Here is a 25,216-nt window from a genome sequence, read left to right as displayed (position 1 = left end):
TATTAGACACACCTCCGAAACCAGCTAATCCATGAACTAATGCACCCAATTCTGAGTGGAGAGCTTCAGCCACAGCTGGTTCCAAGTGAAGACAGTTCACTTTTGATCACTGCTTCCAACAGTTTGGTGGCAGATCATCTAGAGAGATGTGGCTACGAGTATTCACTTTCTGTTTTCTTTCCAGAAAGTGGATTAGAGAAGAACAAGGTAAGTTCACTACTTTGCCTATTCCACGATGTCTAGGAGCTTTGTTCTCTGGAGCTTGTCATATTCTAACAGTTGAAAAGATCATTTTTTGTGATAGGAAGTACAAACATAAGTACAGCTGCTGATCATCTCCACAAAACATTCTGTCATTCAGGGTCATTTTCATGAATACTTAAAACTGGCAGTAAACTAGTGGTGATATTCTGGAAGGGTGCAGATACAATCTGGCTGTAGAACTGAACCTGATAAAACTGTGTTTGGCCATTCAGTTCCTTGAAAATGTGGTTCCTGGTCATTTCAAGCTGTTCTAACTACAAAGTGTGGCTGAAAAGGGCAGTCCTTGCTTTCCCTTTGCTTCTCTGTGTGTGATAGGGTGAAGTTGTTTCTAACTGAAAATTAGTTTTTTGACCTGGTAAATAGTTAATTATCATTTGGGTTAGTGAGCTCATCTGATTTGGATGATAAATCAAGAAAACAGACAAAGAAAGTAGCAAGCACATGTTGACAGTGGGGAGAGAACAAAACTCTCTTTTCACAGCTTCAGCTGATGATGAAGCTACATGCTCGCTGCTGTATGTCTGAAGTAGTGAAGATAAGTAAGTGTAGAGCAGCAGGCATCTGAAAATGATTTTACAGGGAGTAAATAGATCTTTAACAAATGGAAAACATTTAGAACTGTGAAATAGTGCCATTTGCATACTTGAAATTATTTTAAATTTGTTAACCTTTTCCAACTGATGTTTATTTTCCCCAAAGCTGTGGACTGTGCAAGATCTTCTTCAATTAATGAGGATCAATCCAGAATCCAGTCTTTACAAATCACTGGTAAAGTTATTTTGATTTTGAAAATAAGCTTAAATTACATTGGTGATGAAAATAGACTGGCTAAAACTTCTTTTCTTTCTTACAGACTTCAGGAACTCAGAAGGAAAATAAAGGTACAAAATATTTGCATGCAATGCAGACAGAGATAATTGTGTTAGCTTCATTTTTATTAAGATGTAAGCAATAAAAAAGCAGATTTCTTAAATGTGTGTTGGTATGGAGTAATTTGGATTTAGTTGGATTTTGAAACTTGCAGTACGCCAGGATGATTAATGTTATATTTCAGGATTATCCAACTCGTATTTGTGGATTAACTGTTGACATTTACTTATAAAATAAATGACTTGTACATTAGAAATATGAGAAAAATCTGTAATCAGGTATTACATATAATGCTCTTTGGAGGCTTTTCATACTAACTTTGGAAAACTCAGATTTTGGGTTGTCTTTATAACACTGCGTTAGCCTGCAGAATATACTTCAAAAACTAGTTACAGATTTAATTGATTTTCCATTGTATTATGTAAGAACTAATTCTTATATCTGCATAACAAAACCTAGCTATACTCTATAACCTAAAGGAGCTTGATCTTCAAAACCCCCTGTTGCCTAAAGGCCTCATAATTAAGTACTAATAATCTTCACTCTCAACTGACCTTGGGAGTCAAGAGACATGGATGGGAGGAAAAGTTGCAAAAGGACAGCTTTTGCTGTCTGAGATGGACTGGATTATGTTTATAATAAAACCATAATTGTTTGCTAGTATTGATTTTTACTGAAATACTTGTTCTTTCTGTAAATCAAATAGGTTTTCTTGTACATTAAAAATTGCTTGGTTAAATGCAAATCTCTTTGATTTCCTAATTACTAATCTATTGGATCTTGCTAGGCTTCCTTATGCAAATTTTAATTGGACTTACTGAACATCATCTAAACAGGGAAACTCACAGCACAGAAACTCAGACCACCTCAGTGCCTCCTTACAGAGAGTCTCTTGGTAAGTGCAAACAAGTATCCCCACATATTTTCATACTGGTATATGGCTTTATATATATTGCATGAATGGTGTAACTTTGTTACTTACTCAAATGCAACCTAAAGTTGCAATGAATAAAGGTCATGTCTGTCACTAGAACATGGAATTTTTAAATTTTCTTAAAATAAGGCAAGGTCAGGATATGATTTTTTTTTTTAAATCACTCTTGTGTTTCCTTAGGCATTTAGCTAAGACCTATGACCAATGGGCTGTAAATGTTATGTGTTGGAATATGTTCTGGAGAACAGAATTGTAAATGTGTGCCCTCTTTCTGTGAGCAACTTAGGCATAGATTGGGAGATCTTGAATGTATAATATGCATGCTGTTATTAATATATTAATGCAAAAAAGCTAAAGGTTGCACAATTAATATATTAATACAAAAAAAGCTGCAAAGTGCATACAAAAGGAAATTCTTGTCCACTCATGGTAAAGAGGATGAATGGCTACGTAGTACCACAAGTAGTGCCTAAACAGCCTATATATATAAAGCACATAAATGGTATTTCTGTGCTGCCTCTGCTTTTCTGCAGAGTGTTTCTAGGATAGTGCTGCTTGAATAAGCTGAGGAATGTCCTGCAGAGTGAGGTTCCTGCAGCCTTGGTAAGGTAACTGCAGTGAATGCTTTTAAATTATGATGGATGTGTTGCTTTTTTATAGCTGAGAAGCTTCAGCTGATTGATGAACAGTTTGCAGACTCCTATCCTCAGCATCAGAAATATGAATCTTTAGAAGTAAAACTTAATGAATATAGAAAAGAAATAGAGAAGCAGCTTCAAGAAGAAATGCATCAAAAGGTATAACTCTGGTTTATGAATTTGAGGGAGACATTGGTTAATTTTGACTTTACACATTGTAAACTTTTCATACTTAAGGCAAATTGAAAAAAATTTAATACAACAAGTACAGAAGGCTAAATTAATCCAATATCTGTTGTTAATTTAATGATATAACATGTATGTTTTTCATCCCTCTTTTTTGTTAAATGTGCACAGAATGTTAAGCTTTGTATTCTGATGTTAATTTGTAACATAACATTTACTTACTCTGGTTTTCTTAATTTGGTAAATTTTATCTGCTATTGATTATTTTGTTTTATGGAGAAATGTTTATACCACAATTTTCATTTTCCTTCTGATTTAATATTTTGATGCTTGAGTTTCAGTATGGTGCATAGCAACTGAGAGGTGTGAATTGCTGTTGTGTAGCTTGACAGATAATTAATTTTTAATACTGATGAGAATTTGCATTCTATTTCAAAACATTGCACAAAAACACTAAAGTCGTGACAGTATTATGAATAATTTCTAACTTATTTTCTTCCTATAACTGAAGACAGCTCTTTTAGACAATTTTCCTTCATTTTGGAAATAAGATTAAGATTTTGTCACATAATCCTTTGATAATCCTTCTGTCTGAAAAATGGAGCAGAGGGAATATACTGCATTTTATTTAAATACATCTTTTTTCCATAAATTTCAGTCAAGATCATCTGTTTATTTAGGTAGAAAAAAAAGTAAATCAACTGTATTTCATTTCAATCTATTTTTCATTAATTTCTGTCATGATCAATCATTCATTGGGATATGAAGATGATTATCTGATAATCAGGTTTCTTCCGCACACTTTTAAAGGCACTCAGTGTAGTCATTTATTTAGCCAGACAAGTAGAAAGATGGAGAGTTAAACCTCTATTTACCATCATTCTTCATTTAGCCTTTATCCCCCAACTGGCTCTGTCTTTTTTAGTATGTAAAACATGTTAATTGGTGCGTTGTTAAGTTTGTATCAGTTTAAGCAAACCAGTTGTAACAAAGGAGATGGGAATCTCTTCTACATTCAATTAACTTTACATTAATTCATTAGCAGCATGATGTGAATTACTGTAAGACATTTCTAATTAAATTTCTATATATACAAATGATGCTGTATTGTCTCACTATTTCTTTAATTTTTCACAAAATTCATGCCCACAGACTTGAGTTGCTTGATCAGACATTCCTACTGTGCCTTTTCCACTCTTGAATCTTTTCTCACAATTTTTCTGTCATTCTCTTTTGATTCTTTTGCTCAGTTTTTCCTCACATTTTTTGTCTTGTATGCTTGCTTTCAATTTTTTTCCAAATTTTTATTGTCATTCTTTATAATCCCATTTGCTCTCACATATATTGTCCTTCACATGCTGTATGGAGTCATGTTCCCAATGATTCTTCTGTGCAGTTACAAGACTTGTACTTTCCTGTTTGTGTGCATTTACTTTTTTCCAGTTGTGCTTAGAAGTCAGTGAATTGGGACTTCTCTTTTTGTAATCCTCTTTAGATGAAGTTACATGTTCTACATTTTTTTACATTTCTGGCACTTCTTTTGTGTCCAGGTGAATTACTGTGGTTTCTGAGCAATTCAGGGTGTGGGTCTGTTTCTGCCATTTCTTGAATCGCTAGTCAGAAGTGGTTCTTTGGGAAAGGGACAAGAATAAAGACAGCATCAGAAGAGGAGTAAAAGATTGTGGCCATTCCTTAATTCCAGTCAGAGTATCACTCCTGCAGTGCATTTTTCTTCATAGGATTCTGTTCTGCTCTTGTCTAAAGCTGATAGTTTTGTGTAAGATCTGCTTTGGGATCAATACATGAAAACCATGTGAGATGTGCAGGTAGTATGTGCTGCTAAGATACTTCTATCATGGTAATTATTTATTATCAATTTCTTGTTTCCTAACATGAATTTCAAGGTGAAATTTTGAATTGTCTTAGGAGGAATTGTCTTTTTTGATTTGAAGATGGCCCTATTTAACCCTCTCTTCCTCCTTCATGTAAAAGCTTCAACATTTTAAAGAAGTTGAAATAGCAAAGATTAAAATGGAGGAGAAAGTGCAGACCCAGAAAGAAATCTCTGAGCTGCGCCATGAGTTAGAGAGGACGCATCAAGCAAAGTCTGAGGCCTTGATTTCTCGTGAAAAGAATGCTATTGAGAGGCTTCAAAAGCAACAAGAGGTAAAGTTCCAAATATTTTTTTCCTAATCTATTGCAAGATGATTCAGTGAGTTGGTTAGATTGTTCTTTTATCTTTGGGAGATTTACCTTCAGATCTTACTTGACTGATTAGGGAAAACTTAGAATTCACATTTGTTCTTATAAATAGGGGAATGCATTTAGCAACTGCAAGAATGAGTGTGGTTAAACATCTAAGTAGGGATGGCTGGAAAAGGAACAGTTCTGCAAGCTGGGATCTAAATGTAATAAATACTTTTAAATCTGTTTTAATAATTTTGCTGAATTCAGATCACTGGGGTTTTTTTTTCACAGAAAGTTGAACATAGCTTTTACTTACACTCTTAAGTTCTTTTAGGTGCTCAGAAGACTCTAAATGGAATAAATAGCTCATATGGTACAGATGTCCTGTTCATGTTTGGTTTTATATATTGAATTTTATTAATAACCACCATCTTTACTGTAAGCTAGCATCTCATTTCATTTTTTTGAACACTTTTGTGTTGATGAGTTACTCCTCTGGGCTGTTGACTCTTGGTGTTTTGCCAGGGTAGTAACTGTTACTACAGCACACAATAATTTGTGTGTGGTTCTCAACTGCTTATCCCAGTCTCAGGCTGTTACTTCTCAGTTTTTGAAAGAATAGTTTGTTTGCTCTTCTGTTGCCTGTTTGCCTTGCCACCTCCCTGCTATCTGCAGTAGACCTTCATATCCAAATAATAGTCATCCACAAATGCTAACTGTATTTTTGCTTTGCTGTGGTGGCATTATGATTTTGTTTGTCTCTTTTTTTTCCCTGAGAACATGTGGTATTGGTTAACAAAGCAGTTGTGCAGGTCTCTATATAAATTACTATAATATTAAATATTTTATCACCATGCCATGAATTTATTTCATGGTTATGTACTTTGAAGCTGACAAGAAAACATCTGTATTATACTATCAACCTTCTTCTGTGGGCATGAAATTAATTCAGTAATTTAAAAAAACCCTGCCAATGACTAGATCAACATATCTGTCAAGTATTTTGTATAAATATTTGATTTCTCTTGTCAACTTCTGCACTCACTGAGAGCTTTGTTTCAATTACCTGGGGATTCTTTTAACAGAGTTCAGGTATATTTACATTAAAGATGTGAGGTCATTTAACCCATCACTATGATGACTAGGTCTAGAAAATGTGGCTTGAGAAACTGGTCTATTTTTTGTACCAGGAGCAGCAGCTAAATATGTCAGCACTGTTAAATGCATATGGCTTTCAAAGTTGATTTAAGGGTCCATATGGCAAAACAACAATTTTCTTCTTAGACTTTTTTTGGGTTTTTTGAGAGAAATAATGTATTTTGTGCTTAAGGGGAAAAAAAGCCATTTTTATTAATATGAAGATATGTGGGTTTTGATGTTAATATATTCATCACTTGGAGAATCCCTTCTACAATTTTTTATGAGTTCTTTAAATTAAACTGCAAAAACTGAAAGGCTGTTGGTTTACTCAGTTTTAGTTTTAAGTCATGTTTTATCAGTGGGTTTTGGTATTTGTTTGTTCAACTATGTTTTTTTGAAGAATATACAGAACTTGTTTATTAAAAAAAAGTCAAGTGTTTGAACATGTTTATTCTGCAATTAAAAAAAAAGAATTCCTTTTTCTTGAGTTTAATCAGTGCTATTTCTTAAAGGAAGGATGTTTATGGGTAGGCAGAAGTGACTCCATCTAAAATATTTTTACTCTGAGTGAAAGTAAAAAAGGAATTTAAAAAAGATACTTCAAATTTATTCCAGATGTTATTTCATATAATGACTATATAAATAGTATTTATGGGAGTAAGATCAGTCAGTCCCTGAAGAAGATCCTTTAAAGTTTGACTGTGTTAGACAGTAAATGAAGTTTTACAGTGAAGTAAAACTAAGGATAATGTTTTGTGGTGCAGATAGAAGCAAAGGAAGTGTATGCTCAGAGACAAAGTCTATTGAAAGATATTGAAGCCATAAGGACCAGGGAGGCAGAACTGAAGCAAAGGATGGAGGCATTTGAAATGTAAGTTGCTAAAGGATATGTACAATGCTAAATGATGCTTCTGCAAAACTTGCCTTAAGATGTTTCTGCTTCTGTGATGTTGATATAGATAATATATCCCTGAATTTTACATTTTTAGCAGTATTGTGTACTGTCTGTCTCTATTAGCAGGGATACCCCATACAAAAAGGTGTTTCTGGTTCTTTCTATTTCGCCTCATCCAACCAAAACAGTTCAGCATTGCTTTGCAGGCAAGGAACCAGATGTTTACTCCAAGTGCTTAAATTAAAAAAATCAAACCCCCAAACAACACAGTATGTAACCCTAACACTCATAAGATCTACACATGAATATTTTGCCTATTAGTCCTATTAGTCCTTAGTTTTGGGGTTGATTTTTTAAAATTATTTGTCCTTAGCAAGATCCATTTTCTTTAGTTAAATAAAACAAAATAACTAATCCATTTTTGCCCAAACTTTCAATACTATTTAATGTTGTTACTTTGTCATCTGTTTTTCATAGTGAAATGAGTATCCTGCTAACAAAAACTTGGGGTTTTTTATCAACCCAGCAGAGGGTGCTGATAGAATATCATGCTCAGCTATTCCAGCTATTCAGCTCTTTCCTCTGAAATGTGTTTGGTGTGGGAAACTGAGCCAGGGTTAACCCGGGATAGCTGCATAATTGATTGGTACTGAATTTTAAATAGGGCAATTTAGTTTTGTCACATCACCATGTTCTTAATGAACTACAGTGACAGAGTCTGATGATGATTTCAAATTGCAACAGTATTCCAAACAAGCACATTGCCCTTTGATGTCTATAAATGTTATTTTGAAACAGAATCCCAGACTAAAACTTTGACTTTATAGCTGGTCATTGTCTGTATATTTCTGGATATTTCAGCACCCAGAAAGTTCAGGAGGAGAAAAATAAAGCTATAGAAGATGCACTTCGGCGTCGTGAGGTTGCTGTGAAGAACATAGAGGAGACATATGACCAAAAGCTGAAGACAGAGCTCTTAAAGTAAATTTTTTTTGTCTCTAATAGGACACATAATATTTCCTATGAAAACAGAGTCATAAATTCTATAGGATTTATTTTGAAAAGCATACAAAGCAAGGACTTCGAAAATGTGCATTTATGTTTTTGTTTTAGTGTTACTGAATCTTTTACATTACTGCTTAGCTATTTGCTAGTAAGTTTACTATAGAAAATAATTCTCTTTTGGTTATAGGTTATATTGTTGCTGTAGTTTAAATTCTGTGTCAGTATCTGGAAAAGAGATCTGACATTAGCTTGTATATTTAGACAAGAGGATCTGAAGCAGTTACTTCCTTTGACCACAGTTAAAAGAAGTGAGCATTTTATGAATGCAGAAGAGGCATAAAGGGGAAATCAGCATTAAAGAGATGTTACGGGTTTCTTGGAAAAGGGGTGAGAGGCCTACTAGTCCATTGTACAGACAGACTGGCTCTTACCTTTGCCCCTTCCCAGTTCTGAAGGGGGATTCTGTGATATAGATCTCTCTCTTATTGGTTACCTTCTGTTTGAACCTGGTCTTAAGGAATTGGCAGTCATCTGTGCCTTCTTTTGGGGTGTTGCAGTGGGTATATCCTAGCTTTACTGTAGCACTTCCTTATAGTACCTTGGTCACTTGAAGGGTTCCTCGATATTTCAATGCAGACAAGAGCTCTTGACATGTCATGAACCTGTCTCAGTTAGGCAGTTAAAGGAAGCAACTGATGAATCATTACTTTTTATTGCAAGCCAGTGAGCAGTATTATCTGTGTTTTTAGGTCTTTAAATTAAAGAGCAAAGATGTTGATAGTAGGTTTTGGTAAAAATAATCCCTAGGCATTTGATGATTTTGTTAGAGGCCAGTGAAATGCAACTAATTGAGTCACCTTACAGCTAGTTACAAATAGTGGTTGCAAAGTCCTTTCAGTACATGAGGAGAAGCAAAGCATTTTAAGGATAAACTGCTGCTTTGCTTATTTTATCAACTTACAAAATATTTTAAGGCATGCTGCAGGTGCTCAGAAAGATGAAATCCATGTCCTTTTGACCCAAATCATTGATGAAAAGTATTAAAGACTTCTGTTTCTTATACAGAAGTAGTGATGCTTGCTAGCAAATCCATCTTTTTATTTTTGCAGTAAACATTAAATGCCATATTTGGGAGAAGGATCTGAGTGGTCTGGACCATTTGCAGAAATGCAGGAGGATGGATTTGGCTATATCTGAAACCATTTATAATTGTGTCCCAGTCATGTAGAATGCTGAGATTTCTTAGCTCCTGTAAATTCCAGTTCAGTAGAATGGCACTGCTGGATAACTACTGTGCTGTGAATAGTGGTGTACCTGGGCAATGCTCAGAGTCTGGCTGGTGACTGGTGGTGTGCAGAGAATCCCTGGGGCCAGTTCTGGGGCCCTTATTAAGGTGTTGTCCAACACCTTCATCTGCATATGGGCACAGCATCCTCAGCTTTGAACATGAGGCTTAATTAAGAGGAATCATTTCCACAGTGAGTGACAGAGTTTCAGTTCAGGCAGATTTTGACAAGGTTGGGAATTGTGCCAGTGTAAATCCTAGGAATTTTAACAAGGAGAATGGCAAAACTCAGTGCTTGGGGCAGAATAGCCCTGTGAGGTTGTATAAATGGGGAGAATAGTTGACTGAGGAGCTGTATTTCTGAAGAAGAGTTGGATGAGTTACAGTGAATGCCAGGTTTGTCAGAGCCAGCAGCATGCTCTGACAAATAAGGCAAAACAGTATGATGGGTAAGATTGGAAGCAGCATGGCCAGCAGACTGAGGGAACTTACTGTCCCTTGAAAGGTACTGGGGAAAGCTGTGCTGGGAATGACATGCCCAGGTTTGGGCTCCCCAGTTCAAAAAAGTCATGAAGAAACTGGAGAGGGCTTGGTTAAGTATGCCAGGATAGTCCATTTCAGTTGGACTCTCAAATGTGACCTCTGAGTTCATATGGAAGGGGCTGGAAGTTGTGGCTTGGGAGATTTAGCTTGGACATAAGGAAAAAAAATCTACTGGGAGAGTAGTGCAGCATTGGTACAGATCATCCAGGGAGATGCTGAATATACATCCTTAAAGGTTTTCAAGACTTGGCTAGGAAGGGCCTCATCTGCCCTGCTGTACAAGGTGGCAGAAGTCTGGCTTTTTGAGGAGGTGGTGGAATAAGATGATTGGCAGGGCCCTTTACAACCATTTTGGTGGCTCTGTGATAGTTAATTTTGTTAATAAATAGTTGTGGGATTATAGTTTACTTTGGCAAACAATGGAGTTAACACAAATGCCTGTGCATGTGTGCACACACATCCTTTGGGAGTACATAATCCTTTTTGTTTCTAGATACCAGCTTGAATTAAAAGAAGAACACATAGCCAGAACCAATAAAGTTACTGAAGATGAGAAAAGAAATAAAGGTAACCATCTGACTGAGATTGATAAAGTACCTGTTTATCTCTAGAGCTTTTACTGTCATATACCAAACCACTACTGTTCCTAGACAGTCCTGGTGTTCAATGGTATAAGGGGCAGAAGAGCCATCAGAACAGGTGACATTCAGCAACAGTGGCAGTTCAGCAACTTGTTGCTGTTCAGAATGCAGTGGGAATCATAAACTGCTGCTTTGCACAGAGGCTGCAAAGCATTGCTGGTTTTTCAGTGTCCCATTTCCTTTGGAAGTCCTACTGGCTCATTCAGGCTTTCACAACGCTGGCGCAGTTGCCAGTTTCTACATTTATTGTGCGCAAAATGTTTAATTGGAGCTTGTGGAAGAGAGCAGAACAGATAACAGGGTTAGACTTTAAAGTTAGGGATGTGTAAGAAATGATGTATCACAGGCATATGAATTTGATTTACTTAATGTGTATATGCTTGTGTATATATTTGTATATACAGCATGATTTAGTTAATTTTGAAGGCGTGTGTATGACAGTCATTTTTATGTCTTAAATTAAATTGAATTTTGGGCTTAGCAGCTTAAAACTGTTTTCTGCTGATACAGTTTTTTTACTGTAATACTGTAATACTCTACTAATTTTAATTCAGGATTTGTAATCCTCCCTGCAGAGAAAGCTATGCTTTTGCAAGAAGAAGCCATTGCTGTTAATTCAAAAAAGGAGGAACTCAAGCAAGCTGTATCACGCGCCAAAGAGCTTGAGGTAATTGTAAATATGAATTTAAAGAAGCCTGTATTCTAATTGGTGCAGTTCAGTATGTTACAAATTAAAAAAAAAAAGTGAAATAAAAATAATTGTTGAGTAGTACAGCAGTTCATAAGCTTCTAAACTGTTCTTTGTCTGCAGCTGGACTTGGAGTCAGTGAAGGCCCAGGTTCTGTTGGTAAATAAACAGAATAATTTGTTGACAGAAAAGCTGAAAGAGGTATCAGACTATCCTTTGCTAAAGGAGGAAAAAGTGGAGCTCCAAGTTCAGAATAAACTACTTAGGCAACAGTTGGATGAGACTCGGAGTGAGAACCAGCATCTTCGAGACAGTCAGTGTGAATTATTTAGTTATTTTCTTGTTTATGTTTCTCTACAAATATTTGTTTAGAAGTAAATTTTCATTAAAATGCTTTCTTTGTGTTATGTTTGCTAGTAGTTAGCATGAAGCCCGTGCTAGTGGTTGAGCAGTCCTTGGCATAAGTTTATTTTCTTTTTTATGTCTGTATGGGGGAAATGCTGAATTAAGTGGTAGCTGTAATTTGGAAGGATATCCCTTTCACCCTCTGAAAAAGCAGTGCAATATTTCTAACCATTTCATGAGTATGTTAATCATGGTAAAAGAACATGGCATTGTTATTGACATGCTTGCCTGACTACAGTAATAAATACAAAGTATTTTTAATGTGCATTTCAGATTATGGGAGAGCAGAGATGTGCAGTTATGTAGGATAAGGAAATGTATTTTTCTTCCAGTGTAGGATAGTCTGGGTCTAGTTCTTAAAGGACTACACCAACAAAGATTTTGGTCCTTTGTAAAAGGAAGAAGAAAAATATCCCCAAGTACTTATTCAGACAAAGCCTTGTTATGTTCCTAAAATCAAATTGGCTTTACATGTTCATGGGGTATCGTGTAGCAAAGTGCACACTTGTTATTCTTTGTCTGAGTGTCTGGTGTTTCCCTTTTGGGGTAGAGCTGTCCCAGCCCTCGGCAGAGTACCTGGCCTGCCAAGTGGAGCTGAGGAGAGTGGAGCATTCTACGAAATTGGTGCTGGATGAATATGAAAGTCATAAGCATATGTTGGAAAAACAGCTACAAAGTGAGGTAAATTATTATTTCAAAATTATTTGAATATTTTCTTCTTCCTGTCATCTCTTTCACAATTACCCATCTGCCTGTGCAGGCCATTTGGCATGCAGTTACAGAGATTGTTTGTACAGTGCTTATTTTTATATATACAACTAAATCTAAAGAAAACAAAATATCACCACACCAAAAAACTACCAAAAAATAAAACCAACCCAACATTACCAAGTCTTACCGAGTCACCAAAATGTTAGTGTTGACTTTCAGTAGGATACTAGGTATATATGATCTGACTGGACCTGAAAAACATTTAGAAACCAAGTATTCAGCCAGTTGAGATTATTCTTGTTGTTTGAATTATGGTGGTTTTTGTTTTTCTCTTGATTTCCTATAGATTGAGCGTTGTGCCCAGTTAAAGGCCCAACTGTTAGACTCTGAAGCTACTGTCAGGAAGTTAAATATGCAGGTGGAAGAGCTGAAACTGCAAGTGAAGCAAACACAGGCAGGTTTGTATCTTACATCAGAGCAGTCCTTTATGAAGGACAAATGAAAGAAGTTCCAGAAGCTTAAAAAAACTGCAGTTGTATAGAACCAGCACATCACCAGGGAGTAGATTTCAAAGTTTAAAATCAAAATCTATTTAAAGCCCAGTTTAAAAAGGAGATTCATTTTAACCTCCTTTCAGGAAACAAAGGTAGCAGAGGAAGAAAAATACTCCTCCCTGAGCATTTGCATATATTTATTGTCTGTTTTTCCTCAGTTTAAGGCCATTAACGTTTGCTGATAACATAAAGAACATTTTCCAGCAGGCAATTTGTGTTTTAATGTGTTTTGATTCTTGAACGTTCATAATAAAAATAATCAATTTGAAATTTTATTTTGTACCACAGAAATTTAGGTCTAACTCTTAAACAGTTTTAGTCAAGTCTAAAAACTTTTGCCTAACTTATGCTTAACTTGCCTTTTAAGGGCATTAGAAACAGGGGCACTTACATAAAGCAATTCAGTCTGCTGAAGAAATGTTCTTTTAAAGATTCGTGTCTGTCAGTTTGTTAACATCAAGTATTATAAATAAAGGGGTTAGTATGTTTATTTAATGTAAAAATCTGGAATTCAATTCTGCAATGATCATACATTACATACAACATGTTCTCTCATAGCAATATTTTACATTTCATACTATTCACTAGACTTACATGTACATTTATGGTACATGTATCGGTACCATTTGGAATTGGAAATTTGTTATATGAAAATAGCAAATATATATTTTAATTAAATGACTGAAAGTACTGTAGGGACTTTCATTTTACATCAGAGTTAATGAAGTCATTGAAGAACCAATTGTGTAGAATAAAAACAAGGTTGTAAATTTGCTGAAAGATACAGCAGACTGGTCTTTTGGGCTTGTTGAAGCATGCAAGTGTATGGAAGCGGACTGCTGCAAAACATTCAGTTTAACTGGCAATTTTAGAGTGCTTTTAATGAAAAAAACAAAACAAAACATTTTCTATGTCCTGTGTTGTTTTTCTCCAAAATTACTTTTTGATTTAAATGAAGGGAAACTTTATTGTGGCATGCCCTGTGTTCCTTAGACTTTACCAGCATAAGATATAACATGTCCAAAGTGGTAATGTTTTCATGTTTGCTTATTTACTTAAACATAACTATGTACTCTACAATGTTATTTTTTAAATTAATGGTGGTTTTACGTGGAAGAACTATATCTTTTAAAAATCGCAGTGATAATTTGCAGCTTTGAAGCTTTATTAAAAATACATTTAAATAAATTTCAATTAAACTATTAAATTCTCAAAATGTAAGCCAATTCCATGGTAGAATAATTTTGATCAAATTGGAATTTAAATGCCATGTTTTACTATTTTTGCTTTCCTGTGGGTCTCCCTCCCTCTCTTTAGTGTCACTTATTCCTCTTGCTACCGTTTAGCTCTGGAGAATGAGGTGTATCGGAACCCAAAGCCATCGCTCGTTGACCGCTCCGTCCTCGATTTCCTGGGAGACAGGACAGGGGACAGGCTGGTGCCCCATGACATTTACGTGGATGGTGCGTTCCCAAGGAAGCCACTCCTGCCCAATGTGGGGACAGCCAGCACCGTGCCAGGGCCTGGCTGTCACCTGCAGCTGCCCCTGTCCGATGTGGGGACGGCCAGCACCGTGCCAGGGCCACGCGGCGCCTCCCCGGACTCTGACCTGGAGTGCATCGCGCAGGCCCGGGCCAGGGTGAAGGAGCTGGAAAAGGAGGCCGAGTTCTTGGAAGAAGCCTACAGGAGTTACCAGCACAGAGTTATGCTGAGTGCAGCTGCAAGCAGAACACCAAGCAAGATGCAGCCTCCTTTAATTCTGCAGTGTCCTCTTAGTAGCAAGCCTTTGTCTACCCAGCAGGAACTGGTAGAGCATAATCCCAGCTGCCCACATTCCCCTCTGGGCAGTCCAAGAGGTGAGGAGCACATCAAAAGAACTGGGCAGGTCGATATCTTTAAAGCTTCCTACACACCACCACGCAGAGGAGCATCTTCAAGGCGCCTTTCTTCTACTCCCATTTCCAAACCAAAGAAAGACCTCAATAACAAGAGAATTCCAGATGGTAAGTCTCAATTGTTAATGGGGTGCAGTAATGGGTTTTGCTTACTGTTCCTCTTGTGCTCTGGGAACAGAAAGATTTAGCAGTGTTAGTCATGGACTCGTTAATTGCTAAGATGCAGAAGTCAGGAGATGTGGTTTTGCAGGAGACAGAATATACCAGCTGCTTGGAGTATTGCTTCTTCCTGGAAACAAGTACTGGAGAAGCATGTTTACGTTCCCTCAACATACTCTAGGGAGCTTTCAAGAGAAGACTACATAATATAAATCCCTACAGGTGTAACTTCATGAATATACAGAGTTTAATTCAAAACTTGCTATTAAGTGTAACTTTGAACATTAATTGTAGTTTCTTAACCCTCCTATATTTCTAACCTTTCATTTAACTGTTGTAGTTAAAAGTGTGTGGCAGAAAATGTCTTTGTCTTCTCTTAAATCATGCTTTCCAGTCTGAAAGGTCCAGATTTCCTTTTGTTTGTTCTTTTTGTGTGACATCTTTATAAAATACTCCTCAGCAATTGTAAGGAGGAAGGACCTAGTTTTGAAAAATTTTCATTTGCTATTAATATCACAGTTTCTAATAATTGCTTAGTGTTTTTTTTTTTTAAGGACAGTACTCAGAAAAGCAAGCAAAATAGAAACAAAATGTAAAAAAACAATCTGTTGTTTCAAATCTGAAGTACATCTGCTTCTTGAGTGATGCAATTTTTTTCACCCTGGCTCGAAGTGGATTTAATAAAATTAAAAAAGAGACAGTAACAAAAAAAAGATAATGATCAGCTGCTCCATGAAGGAAGGTTAAATACAAGGGCAGCTTAGTTTGAAAGAAGGATGGCTGTGGGAAATCTGGAAAACAATGAACGATGTGAAGAAGGTGAAAAGGGATCAACTGATTACTGTTTCACAGACCCCAGAATCCCCTGACATTGAAAGGAAATAGAATTAAAAGCTTTTTCATACCATGAGTAAGTTGTGTAATTCATTGCTTCTGTGAGAGCAAGCATAGATGCAGGAATACAACTTCTCTGTCAGGGTGATCCAAAAAAGGATTGATTGGAGAAACGTTGGGGTGGGTGTTGCCAGCAGTAAGATACAAGTATTCTCCTTTTTTGGTTTAGTTTTCTTTAGTAGTGGGCACTGTTAGAAACAGGTTACAACACTGATTGATTGTGGCTGTCCCTGTGTTTCTACATGTAGAGTATCATACTCTTAGATGTACTAAAAACATCTTTGAGACTTCAACTTCCAAAGCAATCTTTCATGTTGTAAATTCTCTCTGTCAATTTCTACATAAAATACCCACAGACTATTTGTTTAGCACTGCACGCAGATAAAATCTTTCATAATACTAGAGTTTTGTTGAAAACTTAGGAAATGTTAAAACTATATTTGTGTGCAGAACCTGAACAATCTGTCTTGTCTTTGTGCTGTTCAGAAGCTAGTTACAGGATGGTAGATCTCTTTTTTTCCATTGGATCTGTTCTTTGCTTAGTGCACAAAACTGACTGGTTCTGGAGAGGGGTAAGAATTGAATAACAAAGGAGCGTGCATTACCTGACTCAGGAGTTACAGAAATGGAGTGGTGTGGAGTGTAGGAAACCAGGCTGAACCTGGGTGATAGAATATTAAATACTTCAATACTATTAGTGGGATTTGTCAGGTCCCACTTAGATTGCTTCCCCACTGAGATGTCACTTCTCCCTCATGAGTCTTCTGAGGAGTGCTTTTATACTGGTGTATATATATATATATATATATTACTCTTTTCTGCTAAAGATGGCTGAAGCACCAGGTGTGATTTTGCTAGAAAATTCTTAAGTCATTCTGGAAGCTTCTGTGGAGCCTTTTGGTGCTGTTGGAAATACCAGTCTGAACAGCTCAGGGTGAATTTAAAGAGGTAGAAGATACCATGCATGTGAGTCTGAGATTTGTGTTTCCTTTAAGTGAGGTTAAGTGCAGCTCAGTTGTCAGCACCTGTCTCTGGAGAATGGAGAATGAAAGGAAGAAGTATATTCTCCTCTAAAATACTTACAGTTGGCAGATCCAACAGCTGTTCTACTGCATAATCTGCAAGTAGAAGGATTATGCAGTTTTTTATTTTCCTTTAAACTAGCTCATGCATTTGACTGTTTTTCTTCCTAGGTCCATGCACATTGAACCAATAACGCATGTGTTGTACAACCTTGTCTGAGAAATAGTAGCACAAATAGCTAATACAAATTGTGGAATTTTTATTCTGCAGAGAGCATCAAGAGCTCATCCTTTACCTCTTCACAGCAAAGTGTTGACCAGGTTCTTTCTCCTATTTCAAAGCGATGTTTGCTTTCATCTCCTGAGACTGTTCCTTCCTCGCCATCCAGTCGTGGCCAGAAAATCAGGTAACATTGTTTACAAAGCAACATTTTTAACCTGCTTTTTAAAGAAACATTTTTCTAATTGCTCACAGTGGTAGCTGCTTTTACAAATCAAGCAAGCCATTGATTTTATAAGTGAAAACTTTTCTAAAGATGAATAAGGATTACCATTTTAAATATCATGCCTCAAGTGGAACCTAGTTATAAAAAAACAGAAACACTTTGCTCTGAGCAAAGCCATGTCTCTTTATTGTGTCTCTTTTTTTCACATCTGTGACCTGACTGATGAGCTTCTGCTAATTGAAGCATTTGAATTTCTGCTTCCTGTTTGAGAATTTAAATCAAGGCAATTCTACATTCTCATTTCATTCATTAACAAGCTGTAATGCTAAATTTATTACTTCTTTTCTTTCTCTGAAGAGCTTGTCCATGTGCCTGTTTTCAAAGTAGTATTTTCCAGTCTCCTTTGCATGTGGGACTGGGATGGGTAGCACAGCTTTTCTCTTGTTGTTTTTTTTCCTTTTTAATATCTTTTTAAGGTAAATGAATAACTTGACAAAATTAGACTGCATTAAAATGGCTTCTCTTTGTCTCTGTATCTCCTATTTCCATGTCTGGAGTTCTTCTGTTCTTAATGGCCAGTGTTGCCTCCACTCTCCAAAACTAAAAATCTTGACTATGTGCCTTTAGAAGCAGCTCTAGGATTTAACTTCTACTATTTTTTTCCTCAGAAGAGACATCTGAATTGTCCTTAACCTGCTAGCCATCATTCCTGATTTGGTGGCTGAAGAGAGACAGCTTGTGCTGGGGCAGCTCTAGCAGGCATTGTAGGCCTTTCTTATTTTGTTGTTTATCAAGGCCTCAACATACATTCAATGCAGAGAGGGTCTCTTATCTGGTTATTTTGGAAGAACCTTTTTGTTTTCAAAATGAGCTGTTGGGATATTTAGGGACTGTTGGGTCAGTTTCCTTTAAGTATTCCCTCCAGGCTGTGTCTCCTTTCACTACCCATTCACATTTTCTGTGGTATGTCTCAGATTTCTTGTACTTCTCTGACAGACCTTAAAAAGTGGAGGTTGAATGTTAACCTGCATGTTAGGGTGATAGGGGAAAATGCTCTAATCCTCTGAGGGACTGCACTTCTTTGAAGGATTTTGTAGACTCCATCCTGCTTGAAGAGTGAACAGTGTGAGCATGTTATGAGGACAGACCTGGGTCTGGGAAGGCAGCTATAGTTTGGTGTTGCGTTGCTTTCTTGGGTTTCTTATGACAAAGCAAGGGTATAAGGTCCCAATAATTGTCATGAACTTGCTGCTTTCCCAAGACTTTCTCAAAGGAAAAACATTCTTTTGTTGCGTATTTTTAAATTCATGTGCCTTGGACTGTTTTCTGTTGCATGAAATATTTGAGAAATGCATGTGTGGGCTTTTCCAGTTATTTACTCTTATTATTAGGCAAATGCCACATCACTGATGTGTATTGTGGGATTAGTTTATGACCTGTAGATTTTAAGTGGCAATGGGAACTTCTTTGAAAAGGCAAGAGAAGCGAATATGATGCTGTAACATCCGTGACAAGCTGTTAGAAGTCAGAGCTCAGTTGATGGGGAAGAACAATTGCTTCTGCAACTAGAGGAGCTCCTTGTTTATTTATGTTCCAAGATATGAGTGGTATGAAGGAAACCAGTAAACACAGACAGGAAGACTAAGTGATAAGGCAGATTATTACCTATTTTTTTTTTTGTTTGTTTGGCCTGAAGAAACCAGTTGAGGGTTGTTGCTGAGGCAGTGGTTCTCTGTCTTTCTAGAAGTGTTGCAGGACACGGTATTGAAGAAAGTGACATGCATGTCCTTGAACTTCACACCCTTGAGAATTATTTAGCCCTTGACCATTTCTGTGAAGGAAAGACTCAAAACATGAAATGGATTTCCAAAACTTGAAATTTCATTTACTCTATCCTATTTAATTTACAGGCTGTTTTTCCCCACTGACATCACTGAACTATCCTTTTGGCAATGCAGATTTATTTGTCTGTGCTCAGATTCATTTTTTTCTTATGAACAAATCTCATTGTTGGGGGTATGTTTGCTATTGTTTGTATTGTTTGTTCTCCACTTTTGCCCCATGGAAGACCTGTATTCCTTAGAAATTGTAAGCACAAACAGGCTGTGATGAAGAGCACCAGCTGGTGTGAAGTAAGCTCCTTTATGAAGTGCTGGTGCTGAATTTCATTAGTGACCTGCACTCCTTTTGCTGTTCTGGTTCTGGTCAGAGTTTAGTAGCTGGGTCACGTGGGAGACATTGTTCTTTCACATTATCTTTGTGATGAGATAAACAGGGATTTAGAATGAGGGCACTAACCCCATTTTGATAGAACCCAGATTTTCACCCCTGCATCTCTTGTTTTGCCAGACATCTAATCCTAATACATTTCAAACACATCTGTTAAGATGATATCAAAATGGGAATTAAACAGTAACACAAAGCTTAAAAAGGCAAATTTCTTTGTTTCAGTTGACTGTCACAATTCATTGTATTTCTCTTTTTTTATGTTTTTTCTTACTCTTTTTATTTTGTTTTAATGTAATAAAATTATGTCATGTAAAGACCTTGGGGAAAGGTTGAAGGGGAATGCAGTGGACTTTTGGTAAAAGTTAGAGAACTGGATTAAAATACCTCAAATTTGAGTCAGAAAGTTTGATGGATTTTAGGTTTGGTTTAGTCTGTTGCTTAACATATGAGTGAATTTCAGATGGCTATTTGCTTAGAAGTTCAGCATTTATATTTATTAACTTACTTATATTCTTCCTTATTTTTTTCAGACTTCAGAGTCAACAAACAGATAAACAAGATCTCAGTGATATTCACAAACCAGAGAAACTAAGGTATGAGGATCTTGAAGAACACATTTCTACTCTTGAAGGTAAGTTTTAGTGCATTTCAGACAGTTTGTTTAACACCTTAGGGCTTAACAGTTTAGGATAACTGTCTTCATAGTTTTAAAACTGCAGTTGGAGAGAAAAATTTCTGACTGATTTTGGAATTAGGGAAAACCAATGTCTCAGATGATGGAGTATTAAATTTCTTTATTCTTGCATCTTTAGGTAAGTGTATATAGTAATAAGCAGACATTAAATTGAGTTTGTTCTGAAATTTATAACATAAATTTGTTCAGAAATCTTGCATAACTTTGTTCTGATTAATGCTGTAGGTCTGACAGTTGCTTTGAAATGTTTTAACATGGTGTAGAAATTTTTTTTAAATAGGAAAGTGTATTAGTATGTGAACTAAATTGAGGCTTTATTGTATTTGCTGCATAAATTAGAACCAGGTTATAAGTCTAAAGATAGGTTTCTGTAGCTATTGCATGCACTCTTGATTCTTCCTTCAGTAACTGAGGCTTAAATAGTAGTATGAATTAGAAGTTGCTTTAGGTTGCATGTAAATGTGGGAAGAAAGAACTCTTGCAGTTAATCAAAGGAACTCTTATGCAGTTAATCAGCATTTCTGAGTTGTTTTGGAACATGTGGTTCAGTTACTGAAACTTGAATTTTGTCTCTTTTTTTTCTCTGAGGCCAGTATTCCATTTATTTGCATTTCTTCTCTCTGTTGATTGCAGGCTATAAAATGTTTTCTTCTCTCTCTGTGCTGCAGGGTTGGTTTCCAAAAATCTTTGACATAACTCAGGCAGTGTAGAAACAAGAGGGTAATCAAACTTGGTGTCCTTTATAGCCATTTGTGTATGGAGTGAGAAGTAGAAGCAGTTACAGGCCTTACTTAGAGTGACATCCTAATGTTGAACCTTAGCAGCCTTATCTCCCATGAAACTGTGGGTTTAAAGTAAATGAAGCTGTCAATGAGGAATAAGTGAACAGCCAGCTAACCTTTCCTATTTGCAGATTTCATGAGGTCTGTAGAAAGTCCTGAGGCTTGGTGGACATGTGGCATTGTGTGGTGTAACTGAACTCATAGGTGGTGAAGAGATTGTTGTTGTTGCTGGGAGAGTCAAGGGTATTTTCTTGGAAACCAGTGATTCTATCTGGTGTCAGTGTTTTCAGACTGGCTTCTTCTTTTGGCTGTGGTTAGGTCATATGGAAGATAGAGTGGAGCCCTTGCTCACTGTCCTGACCCTGTGAGAATAGGCTTTCAGTATTTTAAAAACAAGCAACCAAAAAAGATGTTTGTTTAAATAGCAGATGTGCTGATAGTGTTTAGAGATAACTGGCAGAAGATAATGCCTCATCTGTGCATTTCATCTGTGAGGCTTTACTCATTACTCAGCTGGTTTTATTTCTCTCATTTATTTCTTTTATAAGCTTTAAATGCATTATTTGAATATGAACCAAGCCTGTAGCCACTAATGGTTTCTACTCATCTCACATTTTAATTAGACTTATATTTATTTGTTAAATTTTGTATGGGACACTTTTGGGAATACATTACATATTTCACTTTCATTTTATCACATATGACAACAGACTGGCATTTTCTTGGCAATTAGGGCTGAGTAGATGCTGTGCCCAGGTAAGGTACTAATGAATCATTTGCTGATGTGTGGTGGTCAGTCATTGTAAGAGTTCACATATGCTGATGATTTCTCAATCAACAGTACTTTAGTTGGGTGAGCCTGCCTCAACCATCTCTGTATGTAGGAGGAAATCAGATTGGCTGAAAAGGGGAGGAGGTGGTTCAGGAGAAATTGCAGGGAGAGGTGGGTAAGAAAGTAAAATCTAAGAAGTAAATACAGAAAAAGATATAGTGAAGGATGAAGTTGATAACAGTAAAAAAAATCTATGACGTAAAGGAGATACCAGAAAATATGGAAGTCTTTAAGTGCTACTGTGAGTGAGTTCTAGAAAGAAAAGATCAGCAGATTATTTTGGCAGCAATTGTTTCTGGGTGATGTGCTTGTCTTAAGGGAATAATGCATCTCTTTTAGTCCACCCTTAAAAAGGGAGTGAAAGTGTACAGAGTTAGCTTTTTTCCCTCCTTTGCAGACTAGTTAATTTAACATGGTTTTTACTATTAATGGTTCTGGTTTGGGTTTCTTTGTTTATGTTGTTAGCAGTCATTTTGAGGTTCGAAGTAATATTTAACTGGGGCAAGTTTATGAAAGGATTTTTTTTTTAAATTTAAATACACCTGATGCTTATTGGTGCTTCATATGGAAATAATGTTGTTGTTGATAGCTTTATAATTAAGAGAGAGCAACAAAACAGAATAGATTTTCTTTTGAGTGTGATAGCCCATTATTTTAGTCTTACAAAACACCCCATATATAGAATTTATTTTCCTAGGTGAAGCTGGTAGGAATTCCTCTTGCTTTGGTAAGAAGCTGAAAACATTCTCCTAGCTTAGAATGACAGCTTAACAGAAATTTTCTGTTTCCTGTTATGCTTTCATCTATAGTTCTTTTAAAAGAGTTTTAATTTGAAGAAATTTAGAGAGATAATCATTCAGAGAGAAAGAGGCTGATCAGTTTGGTTGACTTGGGTTTTTTCATGTAAAATATTTCAGTTTCATTATTATGTGAAAAAGAAAAAGCTTGAGACATTGCTAGTATACGAAGGATGAAAATTGATGTTTTCTAAAGCTTTACCCAAAACCTTAAGAGATATATAGAGTATCTGTTCTGTGTTAGACCAAGTGCTTGGGGAATAGTCCTGTGTATTTCAGGTTGGCTATCTAGAGATAATGGCCACATCTTGTTTTAGCTCTTTTTTTCTGCCTCCCATGAAATGAGATAATAGCAGTCTGCATTCAGTAATTTAAAAGCAGTTGAATATCACAGCAATGATCAAAGAGGAAGGACAGTAATTGTGGTTTTGTGAATTCATTGCACAGGGAAAAGATAGTATAATGTAGAATATCTGAGTTAGCAGCATCCAACCTGTGCACTGAAGAAGGCAAAGATCCCATTAAAGAGTGTGTGACCAGATAGTTAAAGATTATTTTTATATGCATAAAAACTATGAGCTGAACTTGGATACACAATTTTTCTGTTACTTGTGTCTTGATTTTGTCAAGAAATGAAAACATCTTGGGTTTCTGTTGTATATTTCTACAGTTTTGGCTTTATAAACAAATGTGTTCCAATAGCTAATTTCAAAACTAACAATTCTGTAATTAAGGAAGCAAGTACAGCCTATGATAATTCTTAATTCTCAGAGAGATGGTCAAGTTGAAGGGAAAATGCTCAATTAGTGCTGATATTTTTGTGTTCTAATTTAGCCATTCCCACACTCTCTGTCCATTGCTGTGCTCCACTTTTGCAATTACAAAATAATGAAGCCATTGTTCAAAATTCTTCTCCAGATCAGGGGGACATACCAGAGGAGTGTGAAAGTGATGTCTTGCATCCATCTGGGGACACTGTTGATGGAAACTGTGTCACAGCCCCTGTGCCAGCAGTAGCCACTTCACTGCAGGACTTGAGTGAGTTCTCAGCTCAGACACAAAAGAAAGTACCCTTTTAAAGTGTCAAATGTGTAACACAGAAGGACAAATATTTAAGAGTCTGTAGGTATATGTAGGCTGGTGTGGTTGAAAAATTTTCCAGAAAGTGCCATTTGTGTAATAAAGAGAAAAGAGTGTTTTCCTTTGCTTTTTTTGTATGAGGATGATGTTTTTCATCCTGGCTTTAGTTAAATTTGCTTTTAATTTAAAGATTGTTGCCACCCATCCCACCTCCCCCATCCAGCCTCTTGTGAGATGATTTTTTTCTTTTGGGTAATTATTAAATATAATTTCTGTTCTTGATAGGAATGAGACATTAAATGTTTTGAAGAATTTTATGTACTGCTTGTCTGGATTTTTTAAAATTTATTCTTGACTCTGTTGGTGAACTGTATTATCACAATGCAGTTTTAATTCTTTGACTAGATGAGAATAATATCTCATATATAGTCAGCATATGCTGCTTTTCTAATTGTTCTAGATGCAAACATTATGGTTCTTTTTATTTAGAGAAGGATTTTTTAGCTTCTCATGATTCCCAGTCCTTAGTTTGCCCATCTCATTGCTATCCAATGCTGTTCTTTGTACACAGCTTTTTAAATGCATTGGTCATATCAGCAGCATGTCCTGCAATACTTTTCCAAGGGGTTTTAGATACTTTGCTTTATAAATACAAAGAATTGTATCCAACCACATTACAGAGGGGGGAAGAATACAGTAACATGGACTTTGGGATAATAAAGGTTTGTTTAATAAGAATAGCCATGAAAGGAATGAGAAGCACAGATCTGTCAAATCTCTGGCCTGTACTTTGGCACTACTCCTTAACTCTTGGTGAGTCCTTTATCAGACTAGAAAATGTTTAGAGGTGGGAAAACACATTAGCCCATACCCAAGAGGAAGTTCAGTGTATGTACAAACAACACATGCAGTTGTTTTTCATTTGCTGTTAACATTGTACAGGAACCTGGTACTGATTTATATGCTCTTGTAATGATTACTGAACTACATAAATCAAATTACAGATGTTGAAATAATTTTTCACAGTGGTGCTGGATCAAAGGCAGATGGAAGAACAGAACAGAGAAGTTGAGCAAAACTTAGAAGAAGAAAGGAAAGAGAAAGAACAGGAAACTTTGGAAAACGAGCAAAAAGAAGTGGAGAAGCTTAATGAAGAGGTGGTAATTTAATTTCTGACAGTAATGCAGCCTTGTAGTGGCTTGCATTTTAGGATTATTATATGTGTTTCTTTGTTAAAAGTAGATTTTTTTTCCATAAAGTGGAAGTAGTAGAGGCTAAGTTATTTTATTTACTTTATATGTGATTAACCAGTCTAACTAGAGTGTCTCCTTATGCCAAGTGACTTTTTCACTGGAAACAGATGCCTTTCCTTCCCTGCCTCATGTAACTGGAAGCTACAATTTTATGGCCACTGTCACCACGCTGTTGGAACAAACTGAA

The 25,216-nt window shown here is 36.3% G+C and overlaps 1 protein-coding gene and 1 long non-coding RNA gene across 5 annotated transcripts in view; one reads left to right on the top strand and one right to left on the bottom strand.

Annotated features, from left to right (window-relative positions):
• OFD1 (OFD1 centriole and centriolar satellite protein) overlaps positions 1-25,216 on the top strand; it is a 31,255-nt gene that overhangs the window by 2,182 nt on the left and 3,857 nt on the right. For all 3 annotated transcript variants that reach the window (XM_071430501.1, XM_071430500.1, XM_071430502.1), the window contains 18 exons: positions 7-207; positions 964-1,032; positions 1,118-1,145; positions 1,922-2,029; positions 2,729-2,865; positions 4,885-5,058; positions 6,984-7,090; positions 7,976-8,095; positions 10,441-10,514; positions 11,164-11,255; positions 11,400-11,589; positions 12,232-12,362; positions 12,739-12,850; positions 14,293-14,949; positions 17,188-17,323; positions 20,122-20,222; positions 23,615-23,734; positions 24,803-24,933. In XM_071430501.1, the coding sequence (XP_071286602.1) occupies positions 7-207; positions 964-1,032; positions 1,118-1,145; positions 1,922-2,029; positions 2,729-2,865; positions 4,885-5,058; positions 6,984-7,090; positions 7,976-8,095; positions 10,441-10,514; positions 11,164-11,255; positions 11,400-11,589; positions 12,232-12,362; positions 12,739-12,850; positions 14,293-14,949; positions 17,188-17,323; positions 20,122-20,222; positions 23,615-23,734; positions 24,803-24,933 (2,688 nt within the window). The remainder of the gene's footprint in view (positions 1-6; positions 208-963; positions 1,033-1,117; positions 1,146-1,921; positions 2,030-2,728; positions 2,866-4,884; positions 5,059-6,983; positions 7,091-7,975; positions 8,096-10,440; positions 10,515-11,163; positions 11,256-11,399; positions 11,590-12,231; positions 12,363-12,738; positions 12,851-14,292; positions 14,950-17,187; positions 17,324-20,121; positions 20,223-23,614; positions 23,735-24,802; positions 24,934-25,216) is intronic.
• Positions 3,794-12,644, bottom strand: LOC139591665 (uncharacterized). Of its 2 annotated transcripts, none has more exons than XR_011679713.1 (2): positions 12,570-12,644; positions 3,794-11,429 (listed from the first exon to the last, which is right to left on the bottom strand). It is a non-coding gene; the product is annotated as an uncharacterized lncRNA (long non-coding RNA). The 2 variants fall into 2 exon arrangements; XR_011679712.1 differs by having other exon boundaries at positions 12,580-12,644.

This window comes from Agelaius tricolor, unplaced genomic scaffold (genome assembly GCF_023055355.1).
Source record: "Agelaius tricolor isolate 1412-34295 unplaced genomic scaffold, bAgeTri1.0.p SCAF_7, whole genome shotgun sequence".
NCBI lineage: Eukaryota > Metazoa > Chordata > Aves > Passeriformes > Icteridae > Agelaius > Agelaius tricolor.
This window is presented reverse-complemented; position numbering and strand designations above follow the sequence as displayed.